General features: G+C 41.2%; 1 protein-coding gene across 2 annotated transcripts in view; it reads left to right on the top strand.

The window, feature by feature from the left end:
• The window catches only part of LOC124267507 (serine/arginine repetitive matrix protein 2-like), a 50,339-nt gene that overhangs the window by 18,289 nt on the left and 17,627 nt on the right, over positions 1–14,423 (top strand). The window contains exons 8-15 of one of the 2 annotated variants that reach the window (XR_006896052.1): positions 112–149; positions 2,360–2,497; positions 4,321–4,392; positions 6,297–6,416; positions 7,433–7,555; positions 8,056–8,170; positions 9,177–9,424; positions 10,041–13,192. Coding sequence is in view for 1 of the 2 variants with exons in the window: in XM_046702429.1 (XP_046558385.1) it covers positions 112–149; positions 2,360–2,497; positions 4,321–4,392; positions 6,297–6,416; positions 7,433–7,555; positions 8,056–8,170; positions 9,177–9,424; positions 10,041–12,714 (3,528 nt within the window). In the remaining variant the exon portion in view is untranslated. Of the gene's footprint in view, positions 1–111; positions 150–2,359; positions 2,498–4,320; positions 4,393–6,296; positions 6,417–7,432; positions 7,556–8,055; positions 8,171–9,176; positions 9,425–10,040; positions 13,446–14,423 lie in introns of those variants that run through there. The other variant, XM_046702429.1, reaches the window with a different exon arrangement.

Below are 14,423 nucleotides of genomic sequence, written 5' to 3'. Positions count from 1 at the left end.
TTGCCTTGATTAGGTATCCGGTTTGTCAGCAGCATGGTGGGATTTAGTAAAGTGATAAATATGAGAGGCTGTATCACCTCCCACTTGCAGTAATGATGGCTTTGTTTCCAGGGCCTCATCAGTGAAGACGACTTCCCTGTACATTACAGGTAAGCACAAACTAGTATTTCCGAATACTTGGATACCGTGGTTACTGATCAGTCACAGTCAGTTCTTTTTCTCAACTTCCTCCTGCCATTCTGTCCTCATCTTCTTGGCCTCGAAGTTTTTGGGCCTTTCTTTCTTTCATCCTCAGCTACAACTTCAACTTTCTGGCTTCATTCATTTTGTTCCAGGTCTTCGAGTCGATTCATTCGATCAAATTTTCTCTTTGCCGATCCTTCATCAAGCGGGGCGGTGGTAGCCTCGTGGTTAAAACGTTCGATTCCCCACATGGGTACAATGTGTGAAGCCCATTTCTGGTGTCCCCCCGCTGTGATATTGCTGGAATATTGCTAAAAGCGGCGTAAAATCCGACTCACTCACTCACTTTATCAATCGTGCTGGATGAAGCCATGATGTAGACTGCAAGCTCAAAATGTCAATTTTCTCTTCAGTGGTAGAAAGTGACATCTTTCGTGGTGTGTGGTCCTGTGCATAGATCTCAGGTCACAAATCAGTTATTGATCTCCTAGCCCTTCACAGGCAGCTTGGGTAATCCGGGGAAATAATAATCAGATTGTGACTGTGCGCTTAGAGCTTGCTTAGGCATGGATATATACATGGTACAAGTATGTTATTATTATAATTGTTGTTCTGCAGTTACATCCCTTTATAGTTGAGCCAGGATCTGTTCATCTTTGGTTTGGTTTATTATGTCAAGCTGATAAACAGCGTTAAATCCTGATACTTGTAGTGGTGTTTATTCAACTCAGTCTCTCACTTCCCCACCTCACGAGGTACTGAGACCTGTGCAGAACTGGATTAGAATTGGTCTTCAGCAACCCATAAATTTACAGACCGCCGCTAAATAGCTGCAGGGGTGGAAATAACCTATTGCCCGATGTCCGAGTCCAGTGATTTTTTCTGTCGGGCAAGCAAATTTGTATGTGACGCTGTACCTGTGTCCAGTTGACTTTCCAATGTTAATTATGTTGTTTATTTACAAACGGTCGGTATAGTGGAAAAATTATCAGGGCAAGTGACTTTACATGTGCCACTGTACCGGAGTACACTATCAATTTTAAAGTTATTTCCACCCCTGAGCTGGAATATTGCTGAGTGCAGCATTAAGCAATCAACCAACCATACTTGTCATTACAAGCGACTAACGGGAACGGGTAGTCAGGCTTGCTGACTTGGTTGGTGCATTTCTTCATATCTCAGATGCGTAGATCGGCGCTCATGACGCTGATCACTGATTGTCGTTACGCCAGTCACTTGATTGTCTGGTCCAGACTGAATAATCACAGTCATATAAGTATAGCCAACTAACTGACGTCATATAGTTAGTTGCTGAGTGAATCTGTGATATGGTGACTCTTACTAGCATCCACTCGTTTACGTAACAAAACTTTATCTATATACAGACTCCCATCTGATATTGTCTTACCTCAAATAATGAATGTCATTTTCTGATGGCTGCGACCGCTTCTGTGGTGTAGTGGTTAGAGCGTCCGCCCGGAGAGCAGAAGGTCGCGGGTTCGATACCCGACCGCGTCATACCAAAAGACGTTAAAATGTGGTACTTTTTGGTCCCTGCCTGGCGCTCGGCATTAATGGGTACAACAAGGACTGGTCGGTTCGGAGTCAGAATAATGTGTCTAAGTGGGGTATTCATGCTTCACTGCGGCATGGTATCTCAGTGGGCTAGCACTATAAAACCAGCTTAAGTCTGGGCTAGTACAAGCAGCCGTAACTACACATACACAGACATGCACGTTGTCATATGAGTGAAATATTCTCAAGCATGACGTTAAGCCCAATTTCACCTCACCTCTGATTAGCTGAGTTAATCAATGTACCCCGCTTACAAGCCAGTTACAATTTCTGTGTTACCCGCTGGAAATGCCAGACTGTGGGAATTCGTTTGGTACTTCGTGTTAGTAGTGTTTGGGCTGTTGCCTAACTCCGGTACTCCTTATCATGATCCAGTACCCGTGCTTCAAACAGTTAAAAATTACCATTGAGGTGTTCGGTAAGATAAATACGTTGTTCACTGGTCCCTCGGGGCCCATGGGTTGATGTACCCTTTGGGCTCAGGGAACATAAACAAACATAGAGGGTACATCAACACATGTCCCTCTCATGAACAACTTACATTATACTGAAGGTTGCATCTCTGAACATTTTTTCATTTTGTCACAACTTTGTGCTCCAGACGGAAGCTGCACGTGCGCGGTCTGACGTTTGACGAGCTCCTGCAGTCCATCATGGGTTTCAACAACTCAGGAAACGTGGAGTACCTAGTGAAACTACACAACCTGAAGGACTGCTCCCTCATGAGGGGCATTCACAAGTAGGTGAAACAAATGGTCTTGCAGAGATGAATTCCTGTTCATTATTTTATTTTATTTTCATATTTGTCACCAGTACTCACTTAAACTCACAACTGTGTGAGTTGCTTTGTACACAAACAGTTTGTAAAACCCCATCATATGAGCACTGCATGATGTTCATATGTAGCAATGTTCCTCTTATACTTATACATATAATGGGCGGTGGGTAGCCTAGTCACGCCGAAGACCCGGGTTCGATTCACCACAAGGGTACAATGTGTGATGCCCATTTCTGGTGAAAACACGAACACACACGCTCGCACGCACGCGCACGCACACACACACACACACACACACACACACACACACACACACACACACACACACACACACCGTGATATGGCTGGAATATTGTTAAAAGCGGCATAAAATCATATTCACTCACTCATGCATGCATATTAAAGGGCTCGATTTAAGAATTTAGAACTTGCACAGATGCAACCAGAAACTGAAAAATGCACCAACGTGCACCCGGTGCACGTTGATATTTAGCTGTTCAAAGAAAACAGACTTCAGCTGGAAAACAGAAGGATGAGGAAAAGGCTTGGAGCAGTGACTGTGATGACTACACTGACAGTGATTGGATGACTGTTAGTGTTCATTCACTGTTCATGAATTTTGAGGCAGAATAATTTTGTTATAATGATGTTCAAAATCATCGCCATCAAAACTCAAGCATTATATATAATTTCATATTGTAACAGGTGTAATCTGTTTTTGTCTGGTGCAACAACTTTATTACCTAAGGTTGCACCTGGTGCAACCAGGTTTCCTTTAATCAAGCCCTGTACAGATTTGTCCAGTATTAACGTGCTGCATTAAGATGCAGATTTGTAGTGTGACCCTAAATTTATAGTGTTTTCCCTTGGCATTTTTAGCAAGGCCCTGCCCTTTGTATTTGGCGCCCAACCCTTTTTATTTGGTGTCTTACCCTTTGTATTTGGTGCCCTGCCCTTTATATTTGCCCTTCTTTGTAATACAATAATTTATTTTAACACTTGATGGTTTTTAGTTTCTATACTGAAAGGCAAAAGAGACGTCGCTCTAGATTGTGTAGACGTCCAATGGCTTGTTGTCTTTGATCTCTCGTTAACCTAGCCATAACTGCAAACAGTGAACGATTGCCATTCAAGCTGGCAATCTATGCCTTAATGCATGCATGAAGCACATGCATCTTAATTCCAATGTTTTGTTTGTGCGAACTCTTCCCTGTCCACAAACAAAAACATTTCTAACCTCAATCTCAAACAATACTTTATTGGGCAAAACAGGCTATACGACCACAATTCATGTTTTCCTCAAACTTCCGGTTTATATTTTAAAAAAATAGGTTCAAATACTCTATTGATACTTAAATGTCATTTCCAATATTACAACATTTCTTTTGCCTTTCAGTATATTTCATGTTGTGCAAGTAACTGTGCTCATTGTGCCTTTAAGAATAATATGCATGAATAACTTAACATAATACTTGGAAATCTGCCATTGCATGCCCTTTTTGAAATTCTGTCCCCTGCCCTTTTTGGATCCTGGGGGGAAACACTAATTCATCGTTAAGAGTCTTTTCCCTGAAAACAAACACAGATTAAAATGTTGTCTCAACTAATAATCCCCAAACCAGGGATGGCAACAGGAAAATCTGCTTTCAGCTGAAAACTAAATATTGTGTCACTGAATGGGGTTCAGTTGATTCACAGAATTTGAAATAAAATCTGTGGAAATCTGCAGATCGGTGGATAATTGCCATCCCTGAAAAACTGTTGTAATTATTCTTGTGTTACAGTTTGAAGCTGCCGGAGAAAGAATATGCTGAGAATCTGCGCAAGTGGCAATGTCAGAGGCTGGCCCTACAGAGGTCAGTCAGTCGGCCATTTTCAAACAAATCAGGAAGCATCAAATGTCCATAACTTCTTCATTGTTGAATTAGTAATATTTTCTTAGATACGAAAATGCTTTTTGTTTAAGGTGTGATATTTTGCTACCTGTTTTTCTCATGTTTTACATTATTATTTCACATGTTCTCTTGTGAGTGTATCTTATTTGAAGAGGGATTTTCTGTTGAGCCATGAAGCCATGCACATTAGCACCATTAGACAAAAGGGTTCGCACCGACTTGAAACAGCAAGACATTTGAACATATACCCTAAAAAGGCCCTAGATTTGTTTTAGCCTTGGAAAGGCCCTAACTGCAAGTGATTTTCCCTAAAAAGTCCCCATATTTTGCAAACATGTCAAGGTATGATTTTACAGGAATCTAATAGATAATAAATATACTTTGCAATGACAGTGGATGTTAATTAATATCCAATACGAAAAACCTTCCCAATGAAGGGACCCTAAAGATCCGGGTTAGATTTGATCTTCAGTAACCCATGCTTATTGTAAGAGGCAACTAACGGGATCGGGTGGTCAGGCTTGCTGACACATGTCATCGTATCCCAATTGTGTAGATTGATGCTCATGCTGTTGATCACTGGATTGTCTGGTCCATGCTTGATTATTTACAGACCGCCGCCATATAGCTGTAATACTACTGAGTGCGGCGTGAAACTAAACTCACTCACTCACACCCAATGAAGGGATGTAGCTTAGAGTTATTTCCCTTGTGTACATTCAACTATTTATCTGTTCCATGTGTTTCTATAATTCCTTGAAACTGTTGACTGGGCCCTGAAAAGACCTTAATAAGCCATAAACATGAGCCTGATAATCTATACAAAGCCTTTTACCTCGACTCACAAACTCGACCCCTAATTATTAGTTTCAAGGTTCCTTGCAGTTAATACAAGGATCCTGTGAAGTAACAGTGTAGAGAACTGTACCTTTTGATAATTTCTTGAGAGCCTGGAATGGATCGTTGATCATGTAGACTGAGGGATGAAATCATGCAACTGCTCAGAAAGAAACAACCAAACACTTTACAAAGTCATAGATGTGTTGTAGGTACAATGAATAATATTGTGAGTCCCTCTAAATGCTGTGAATCTTTTTCGGTGTCCATTCTCCAGAGGTACAGATAAGCTGCGTATCTGCATAAATTACGCAAAGTCTATTGCGTAGAAGTACGCTTGAATTTTTTAAAATACTCAATAAGTTTGATCTTACATGTGTAGAAACAAACATATATAAAATAACTGAGGTATTTTGAGAGGATCTATTTCAGCACCGGAACTTGGCAGCTTGCAGTCTTTCGTTTCTCATATTACAGCTCACACATAAATGACCAACACGTAAACCAACATTTAAACTTTATTATATTTTTACAATTAATGGAAAATTGTAAAATACCCAATTGAGTTTGAGTGAGGTGGATACAATTTATTTGTTTACTCAAAGGGAAATATGGATACCCAATTGAGATGAACACAAGTATATAGCTCAATGACCCGTGAAGGTCCGGGTTAAAATGAACCTTCAGTAACCCATGCTTGTCGTAAGAGGCGACTAACGGGATCGGGTTGTCAGGCTCACTGGCTTGGTTGACACATGTCATCGTATCCCAATTGTGCAGATCGATGCTCATGGTGTTGATCACTGGTTTGTCTGGTCCAGACTCGATTATTTACAGACCGCCCCCATTTAGCTGGAATACTGCTGAGTGCGGCGTAAAACTAAACTCACTCACTCACATAACTCAATGACACAGAACGTTATCTGAAGCTCTGATTCTCTACATTTATGTGTCCTGGGCACATATTTGTGTGTCTCTTCAAACCTTATGGATGTGGGATAAAGCCATCAGTTGGTGTTGTTCTGCAGTGTGGCCCAGGGCGTGTCGCTGTTCAAGAAAGGGAGGCAGATGGAAGCCATGCAACACCTGAACAAGGCTCTACAGATCGACGAGAACAACGTGGAGGCTCTTGTGGCTCGAGGAGCATTGTAAGACAAGTTCATTTTCCTTAAATCTCTTGTATCCTGATACAATTCTTCTCTGCATTATGATCTGATGACCTCATTTGGAGGTCACATCCATAAATATTTGATCAACACTGAGGCTTTTAAATTCTTCGTTTAGAATTTGGAGCTTGATAACGGTGTTAGAACCAAAACATCGCTCTCACTGTAATCCATGTGTTGTTATCCTTCCTTCTAAATTCATTGCATCCCAACTGCATAGATCGATGCTCATGCTGTTGATCACTGGATTGTCTGGTCCAGACTTGATTATTTACAGACTGCTGCCATACAGCTGGAATATTGCTGAGTGTGGCGTAAAACTAAACTCACTCACTCACTGCTTCTAAATTCTTGGTATGCATGCATGAAGCAGTAGTCTGGCATATCTGATTGCAGTGTCACTAATATAATCTTAAAAGGTCAGTTCCAGATGTAAACTATAAAGTCTTTATACTTTATACTTTTGCGGTTAAGCATTGTAATGGTTAGGTTTTGTGTTGCTCAGGTGCAACAAAATGCCTATGCGTTCAAATGCCAGATTTTTCCTTGTGATCACAATATATTTGTCAGCAGGACATGTCATTTCATTAAGCTAATACCTGAAATCAACTCTTCACATTGATGACTGTTACAAGTATGATTTTTAAATGCCTACATATTTCCATAAGTTGTCAACCCGTGAAGATCAGGGTTAGAATTGATCTTCAGTAACCCATGCTTGTCGTAAGAGGTGATTAATGGGCTTGGGTGGTCAGGCTTGCTGACTTGTTTGACATATGTCATCGTATCCCGATTGCATAGATCGATGCTCATGCTGTTGATCATTTGATTGTCTGGTCCAGACTTGATTTTTCACAGACCACCGTCATACAGCTGTAATATTGCTGATTGCGGAGTAAAACTAAAAATTCACTCACTCACCCATAAGTTGCCCCGAGATTTGTGACTGTTTGATATCACTGTCCATGGCATGAGTCCAGTGCTGTATCTGTGTCTAGGTATGCCAACAATGAGAGTTTCACCAGAGCAGTTGAAGACTTTGAACAGGCTCTCAAGATCAACCCCACCCATGCTAACGCCAGGAAGTATTTGCTGGAGACCAAGCTGGCTCATGGAAAACTGTGAGTCATCGTCTCCATCTCAAGTCTGAAAAGTGATTTATTCTCAAAACTATGTGGCGGTGGGGTAGCCTAATGGTTAAAGCATCCTCTCGTCACACTGAATACCTGGGTTTGATTCTCCACATGGGTACAATGTGTGAAGCCCATTCCTGGTGTCCCCTGCTGGGATATTGCTGGAATATTGCTAAAAGCGGCATACAACCATGCTCATTCACTCACTCACTCTCAAAACTGAGGGGCGGTGGGGTAGCCTACTGGTTAAAGCGGGTTCGAATCCCCTGATGGGTACAATGTGTGAAGCCCATTTCTGGTGCCCCCTGCCGTGATGTTGCTGGAATATTGCTAAAAGCGGCGTAAAACCAAACTCAGTCAGTAAGTCAAAACTGAGGTTTTCATATTTGTTGGAACGTAATACCAATTATTTTATCCAATTTGTCACAAAGAAAAATAACAATGTTTTATTCATATTTCACTGTGTTGAACTGAACAACTTGTTTCAGATTTGAAGATGAGAAGGATTATTTGTCGTCGCTGGAGTGTTATCGCCAGGCTGTAGCTCTTGATCCCACCAGTGATGAGGCCTTGACCTTTCTGAGATCTTTGGAGCACAGGATGGTATGATAACAATATCTTATCAGATTGTGCTCTTTGTAATTTTGGAGTCAAAATCGCTCCACAGTAACCTATGCTCATCCACAGGCAAACTGTAGCGCAAATAGGGTTACGCAACAAAGAGAAAATGACCAGTCTTCCTATATGCGAGCGAAACGAGCAAAGGTTGGCAACATACTTCCCTTGCTTCGGTTCGAAAAATATTTTTAATATCAAAATAAAATATCGCCACCATCAAAGGTAGACACGCATTTCCTCACAGGGTTGTGCTCTCAGATTTCGAACCTCATATTTAATAATTTATTTAATAATGGAGGCAAAGAACGGTTTGATATGGCATGAGTTGCGCTTAAATTGTTGAATTAAATATGTTTTACGTGAGTAATTATTAAATACCGTCAAGATCCTGGTTAGAATTGGTCTTCAGCAAACCATGTTTGTCATAAGAGGCGACTACCGGGATCGGTCGGTCACGCTTGCTGACTTGGATGACACATGTCATCTATCCCAATTCTCTTTGTAATTTTGGAACATTTAACAACCTTCAATCAGTATATATGCTCTCACTGTAAATGTCAAGACTCTGGTGAGTTAATATTTTATATTTGTTACCCAATATGTTAGATTTGTGACTCAATTACATTGTACTAGAAATCTGTATTGTCATTCATTGTAGTTTGCTCATTGTTTGTTCAATATATTATTGAATATTTTAGACTTGTCAGTGTTTTATTTTGCTTGTTCAAAGTGGACTTTTAATCCTTTTGTCACGGCAAATTGTTAACCGTAACACAATGAATGATGTAAATACCCACAATTGCCATGTGCTTGTACCAGGCGACATTACTCCAAATAATAACATGAAAAATCTTAATTTAGCCTCTTTTGCCTAAAAAAGGGGGAAAATACGATTTCAATCCCATGGGCTTAGTTTTGCTTGGGCTTACATGCAGGAAATATTTTTATCTCATCATGAAAGACAGATATAGAACAGTGTTAGCTTATCCAGGTCACCACTGGTGTGTCACCCCAACGAGGCCGTTCCCAAGGTCATTCTCGAGACAGCAGAGATGAGTCGGCAGAAGAGTGCAGGGAATTGTCTGGACGCAGACGTAGAGAAGAGTCACCCCGACGACACAGGGACTATTCACCACGGCGACAGAGAGACGGGTCGCCCCGTAGTCGGCACGATGAGTCTGTCTTCGAAAAGACAACCGATAAATTAAGACGTCTGATAGAGGAAGAACAGGACAACAGGTAATTCATCTGAGTAAATGGTTCACAAGAAAAGCACCTCATTTAAAACGTTTCTCTCCGTGACTTGTTACAAGCAGAAACATTTGTGCACTCATAAATCAGTTATGTAGCAGTAACCATACAATTGAGATTTATATAAAATAGTAATGCAAAATTAAAACAGAATCATTCATCATTTATCTATAATGGGCCAGGTTCACAAAAGTAAGAGGTTATAAACTTATTTAGGTCATTGACACTAATCTAATGACATTGTTGACACAAAATTAAAGAAGTGACCGACACCAATTTATACAGAGTGTAAAGTTACCAAGGTTATTAACGCCAACTTTGAGCTCATTAACACAGATGTACACAGGTTATGAATTTACTCAAGTCATTGGGGGTGGAGTAGCTTAGTGGTTAAAGCATTCGCTCATTACGTCAAAGACCTGGATTCGATCCCTCACATGGGTACAATGTGTGAAGCCCATTTCTGGTGTACCAAGACGTTATATTGCTGGAATATTGCTAAAAGCGGCAAAAAACTAAACTCGCACACTTTAGAAACTTACTGAGGTGACTGGCACAAACTTACATAGGTTATGTACTAACTGAGGTTTATTTGTACTTCCAGGAGAGATGAAAGGAAAAGAAAGTACAAACCCACGAATGAATCACCACCAAAATCAAAACTCCGTTGTGATAGGGAGGAGAGGGAAGTCGACTCCCAGAGACATTGGGGCTACAGCCACGTAGCAGATAACCCTTACGCTAGCATTTTCAACAAAGACGTGTCCATACCCTGTTTGGGGTCTCCAGATGCTCAGCCAAAGGAGCCAAGACATGCTCTAGAATCAAGTGCATTTCCAGAAGGATTTTGCAATCCACAAGATCCCAACTTTGTTCCTAAAGCTCGAAAACCTCGAGAAGAGTTTGCAGGAGGAAGAATGATAGTACCCACTGATAGTGATAGTGATAGACAGCAAGCTTGGGGAGAACTGAAACTAAGGAGGATGTCCCACGGAGATTCCTCCCCGAGTGAGCTTGATCAGAGTCACAGCCCAAAAAGCACCAAATCCTCCAAGAGTCCTTTTGATGAAGAAGCCTTCTTGTATGGTGAGAGTGAAATAGACACTTTGCAGAGAAAATCTCAACGAATTTTGAAAGGCCGACGGTCGAATGATTGGGAAGAGAGAGAAATGATGATAAAAGAAGGGGATGATAAAAAGTGTAGAAACTACTATTTGGAGGACATGGAACTTAAAACCCATTCCTCTGTTTCACCTGAATGGGAGCATGTGAAGGTGGGCAAGGTTGTGAGACTGGAATCCCCAAACTTTAAGAAGGGAAAGGGGAAAGGTAAAGCCCGTAAGTCCAGAAGCTCCAGCTCAGAATCCAGTTCAGGCTCTACTTCCACTTCCAGGTCCAGTTCTAGTTCTAGTTCAAGTTCCTCTTCCTCATCTTCTTCCTTTGAAGACAAACCCAAGGGGGATTATTACGAAAAACATGGTGTTTCTATACCCAAGGGAATTCGAACAGATGGAAGTTTCATGGAAAAAGACTACCACAGATCATATGCAGATGGGAAAGGAAAGAAAGAAAAAGGAAGGGACTCCAGTGCAAGAAAACATGCCAAGTCAGCAAAATATTCTGATGAAAAGGACAAATTATCGAAGCCAAAGAACCAAGGCAGACATGACTCCAAAGGGGAAGGGAAAACAGGAAGGGATGACAGGGGTTCTAGTATTGAAAGAAGTAGCTCAAAGAAGAAGGCAGAGATCGAAACAAAGAAGATGCCTGACCGAGGGAATGAAGATGACAAGAGGAAGAAACTCAAAGCATCTGTGGAACCCTGTACTTCGAAAGAAATATCAATGCAAGGATCTGGAAATGAGAGAAGATCTACTTCAAACGAACGATGGACCCAAGGATCCAAAAGATCCAAATCGCCAGAGAAGGTGCTTCAAGACTCCAGTGTGTCTTCCCTCAGTGAAAAGTTAGAGAAAGCTCAAGGGGAGGATCTTCCTGTTACCATAGGTGGGTTTGGGAAGATTGATGAGTTGCCAAGAGGTGTCAGCAAGGATGAAGAAGCTTTACAGTCTCATCTGTCCAGCAGATCTCTGTTTCATGTGGCCTCCAAGTGGGACGACTCACCACCCGTCGACATCAAGATCAAACCAGATGGGGGGAAGTATGACAATATTCAGATCAGTATAACCACCGGTGGGAAGTCTGCCACTCCAAATGATCCAAGTGGCATTCATATCTTTTCCGGGAAACAGTTGTCAAAGTATCGGGCTGATAAGCATGTGGAAGAGAATGAGTCAGATGATGATGAACTTGAGCGATTGTTCCTCAAGGAGAAGGGTCTGCAGAAAGATCTCAAGGGGAAGAAGCAAGGAGCCAAAGACAAGATGCAAGAAGCTCCACAGAAAAGTTTTTCTCAGTCTTTCGAAGAAGAGAAGTTTTCAAGACGTGATTCAGAAGGAAATTCAGAAAGGAGAGACAGTAAGGGCAGACAGGATGTACCCAAGGAGAGGTCAAGGTCTCAAAGGAAAGATAATACTGTGTCCAGCAAAGGGAAGAGGAAGAGTTCTACAGTTACGGGCAACTATGATGAGGATGGGCACAGCGATAACTACAGCAATGACTATAGTTTTGACGAATATAAAACTGATCGTTATCGTGATGAAAGGGATAAACGTGACTCTTATCATCATGATGAATATCGTCACCATAGTCACGATGATTATGAAGATGAACATCACGATCGTGACAAATGGCGTGATAGATATGATGATGATCGACGAAGTCGGTATGATGATGATCATCATCGCAAAGAATATTCTCTTGAAAAGCGAAGGGGGAATGAACGGAATAGAGGCAAGGATTTGTATGATGATGATAGTTATGATTACACTAGACAAGACTGTCGACCACGCATAGGGAGAAATCGGCAATGTGATAGATACTGTAGAAAGAATCACTGCGAAGGTACCAGAGGAAGTAGAGACAGGAGTAGATCCCGTAGTCCACCAAGGCGGAGGTCAAGGTCATACACATCATCATCAACATGGTCGTCATCCTCATCCTCCGCCTCATCAAGGAGCCGGTCAAGAGAAAGATCACCGCCAAGAAAACCCCCTTCCAAAGGCAACAAGACAACCCTCACCAAAGCAAACATTGAAGAAAGAAGAACCGTCACAGAAAATAAATACCTTGGCCACAAAGCCAGCAATACCCAGCACTGTTGTAGCGGCTCCGATCGCAATGGATGCAGCAGTGCCTGTGATAGAGGCAGATGCTGAGGCAATGACTGAGGAGAAGAGGCAATCGCTAAGGGAGCTGGAATCCTTTCTCACTGACCTCAAAGACAGGAAGAAGCAACAGTGGATTGCTGAGGGAAAAGTGAAGACTACCGTTTGAGTGAACATACAATGTTTCAAGTTTGGTTTAACAATCAACTTGTACTTAAGACGATGTAAGTGAGGAGTCTGAAGTAAGAACTTAATTCATTGTTATGGCTTTATTTTCTACCTATCTTGATAATCATGATTATCACAATTAAGAAAATAGAAATTATGAATTGTTTCACTTGCTTATCCCGATGAATGACTGATCAGTGATATGTAATTGAGTTTTGATTATTTAGCACTCGAAGCGATCAATTTTGTTGCAATAATGAGGACAATTGTTTTGGTTTTTTACAAAAAATCCCACTACAATCAGCACTGGATCTATGGTGTTGGATAATTTTGTGATTCTATTACTTCATGAAAGGACATTGTTTTTGTTTAGCGATATGCTATGAATGTGTGTGTGATTATCAGTTCCCTTGAGCACCATGTGCAGAAATCACGAAGAAAAACAAAATTTGGCTGAGGAATTCATAATGGAAACATACTGTGACTGAGTGATACATATAAACACAAAGTGAGCGCATGATTATATATACTAAGCTCTTGCGTATCCGATCATGACATCAGTTTTGTATTTCACGTGATATTGGGAATAAACTCCACTCAGTATATTACGACTACAATTTGTCATGTTCTCTTACGAACATATGGCAACCTGTAAGTAATAAAGTCTGGACCAGGAAATCCAGTGATTGATTAAATGAGCAACAATGCTCCTAGACTTGACCACCTGACCCATTAAGGTAACTTTATTTCACCATAAACAGTAAAGCTACAGGTATAGTTGAAAATTATGTTTGATGTATTATGCAATATGCTTGACAGAGCTTTCTGAATGCTTGGCAGGGTTGCAATATGATATTATTAAATGACTACTTAACTTCCTTTCTTGTGACTTGGGGCGTCGATGGGGTAGACTAGTGGTTTTCTTGTCACACCAAAGGCCCGGGTTCGATTCCCCACATGGGTACAATGTGTGAAGCCAATTTCTGGTGTCCTCAGCCATGATGTTGCTGGAATATTGCTAAAAGCGGTGAAAAACTAAACTTGCTCACTCTTGTGACTGGTACCTGTGAAGATCCGAGTTAGAACTTATCTTCAGCAACCCATGCTTGTCGTAAGAGGCGACTAACGGGATCAGGTGGCCAGGTTCACAGACTTAGTTGACACATGTCATTGTATCCCAACTACGTAGATCGATGCTGATGCTGTTGATCACTGAATTGTCTGGTCCAGACTCGATTATTTACAGACCGCCGCCATATAGCTGGAATATTGCTGAGTGTGGCGTAAAACTTAACTCGCTCTTGTGATGGTTGAATTGTCACTTGTACGACTTGACACAGTGTTATGTTAACCTCACCTAATCTGTGGATCATGTCTCTTAAGTTTAGATCACTTCATGTATGATATCGCAAGTAAATGAATTTTGAGAATATGTAAAGTACATCTGACTTTCTAACAGAATCTGATATTTTGCACATCATTCAGAATAGCAAAGGACCATGCAGGTTTGAAAATGCCTTGAAGTTCAAGGTCAATCTTGGAAAGCCTTAATGTTTTGTGTCAACCTTTGAAAGCATTAAAAAAGTACCAAG

The sequence above is a fragment of the Haliotis rubra genome, unplaced genomic scaffold (genome assembly GCF_003918875.1).
Source record: "Haliotis rubra isolate DU_JTF1 unplaced genomic scaffold, ASM391887v1 Scf1317, whole genome shotgun sequence".
NCBI classification, from domain to species: Eukaryota; Metazoa; Mollusca; class Gastropoda; order Lepetellida; family Haliotidae; genus Haliotis; species Haliotis rubra.
The sequence above is the reverse complement of the archived record's forward strand: the minus strand, read 5'-3'. Positions and strand labels throughout refer to the sequence as shown.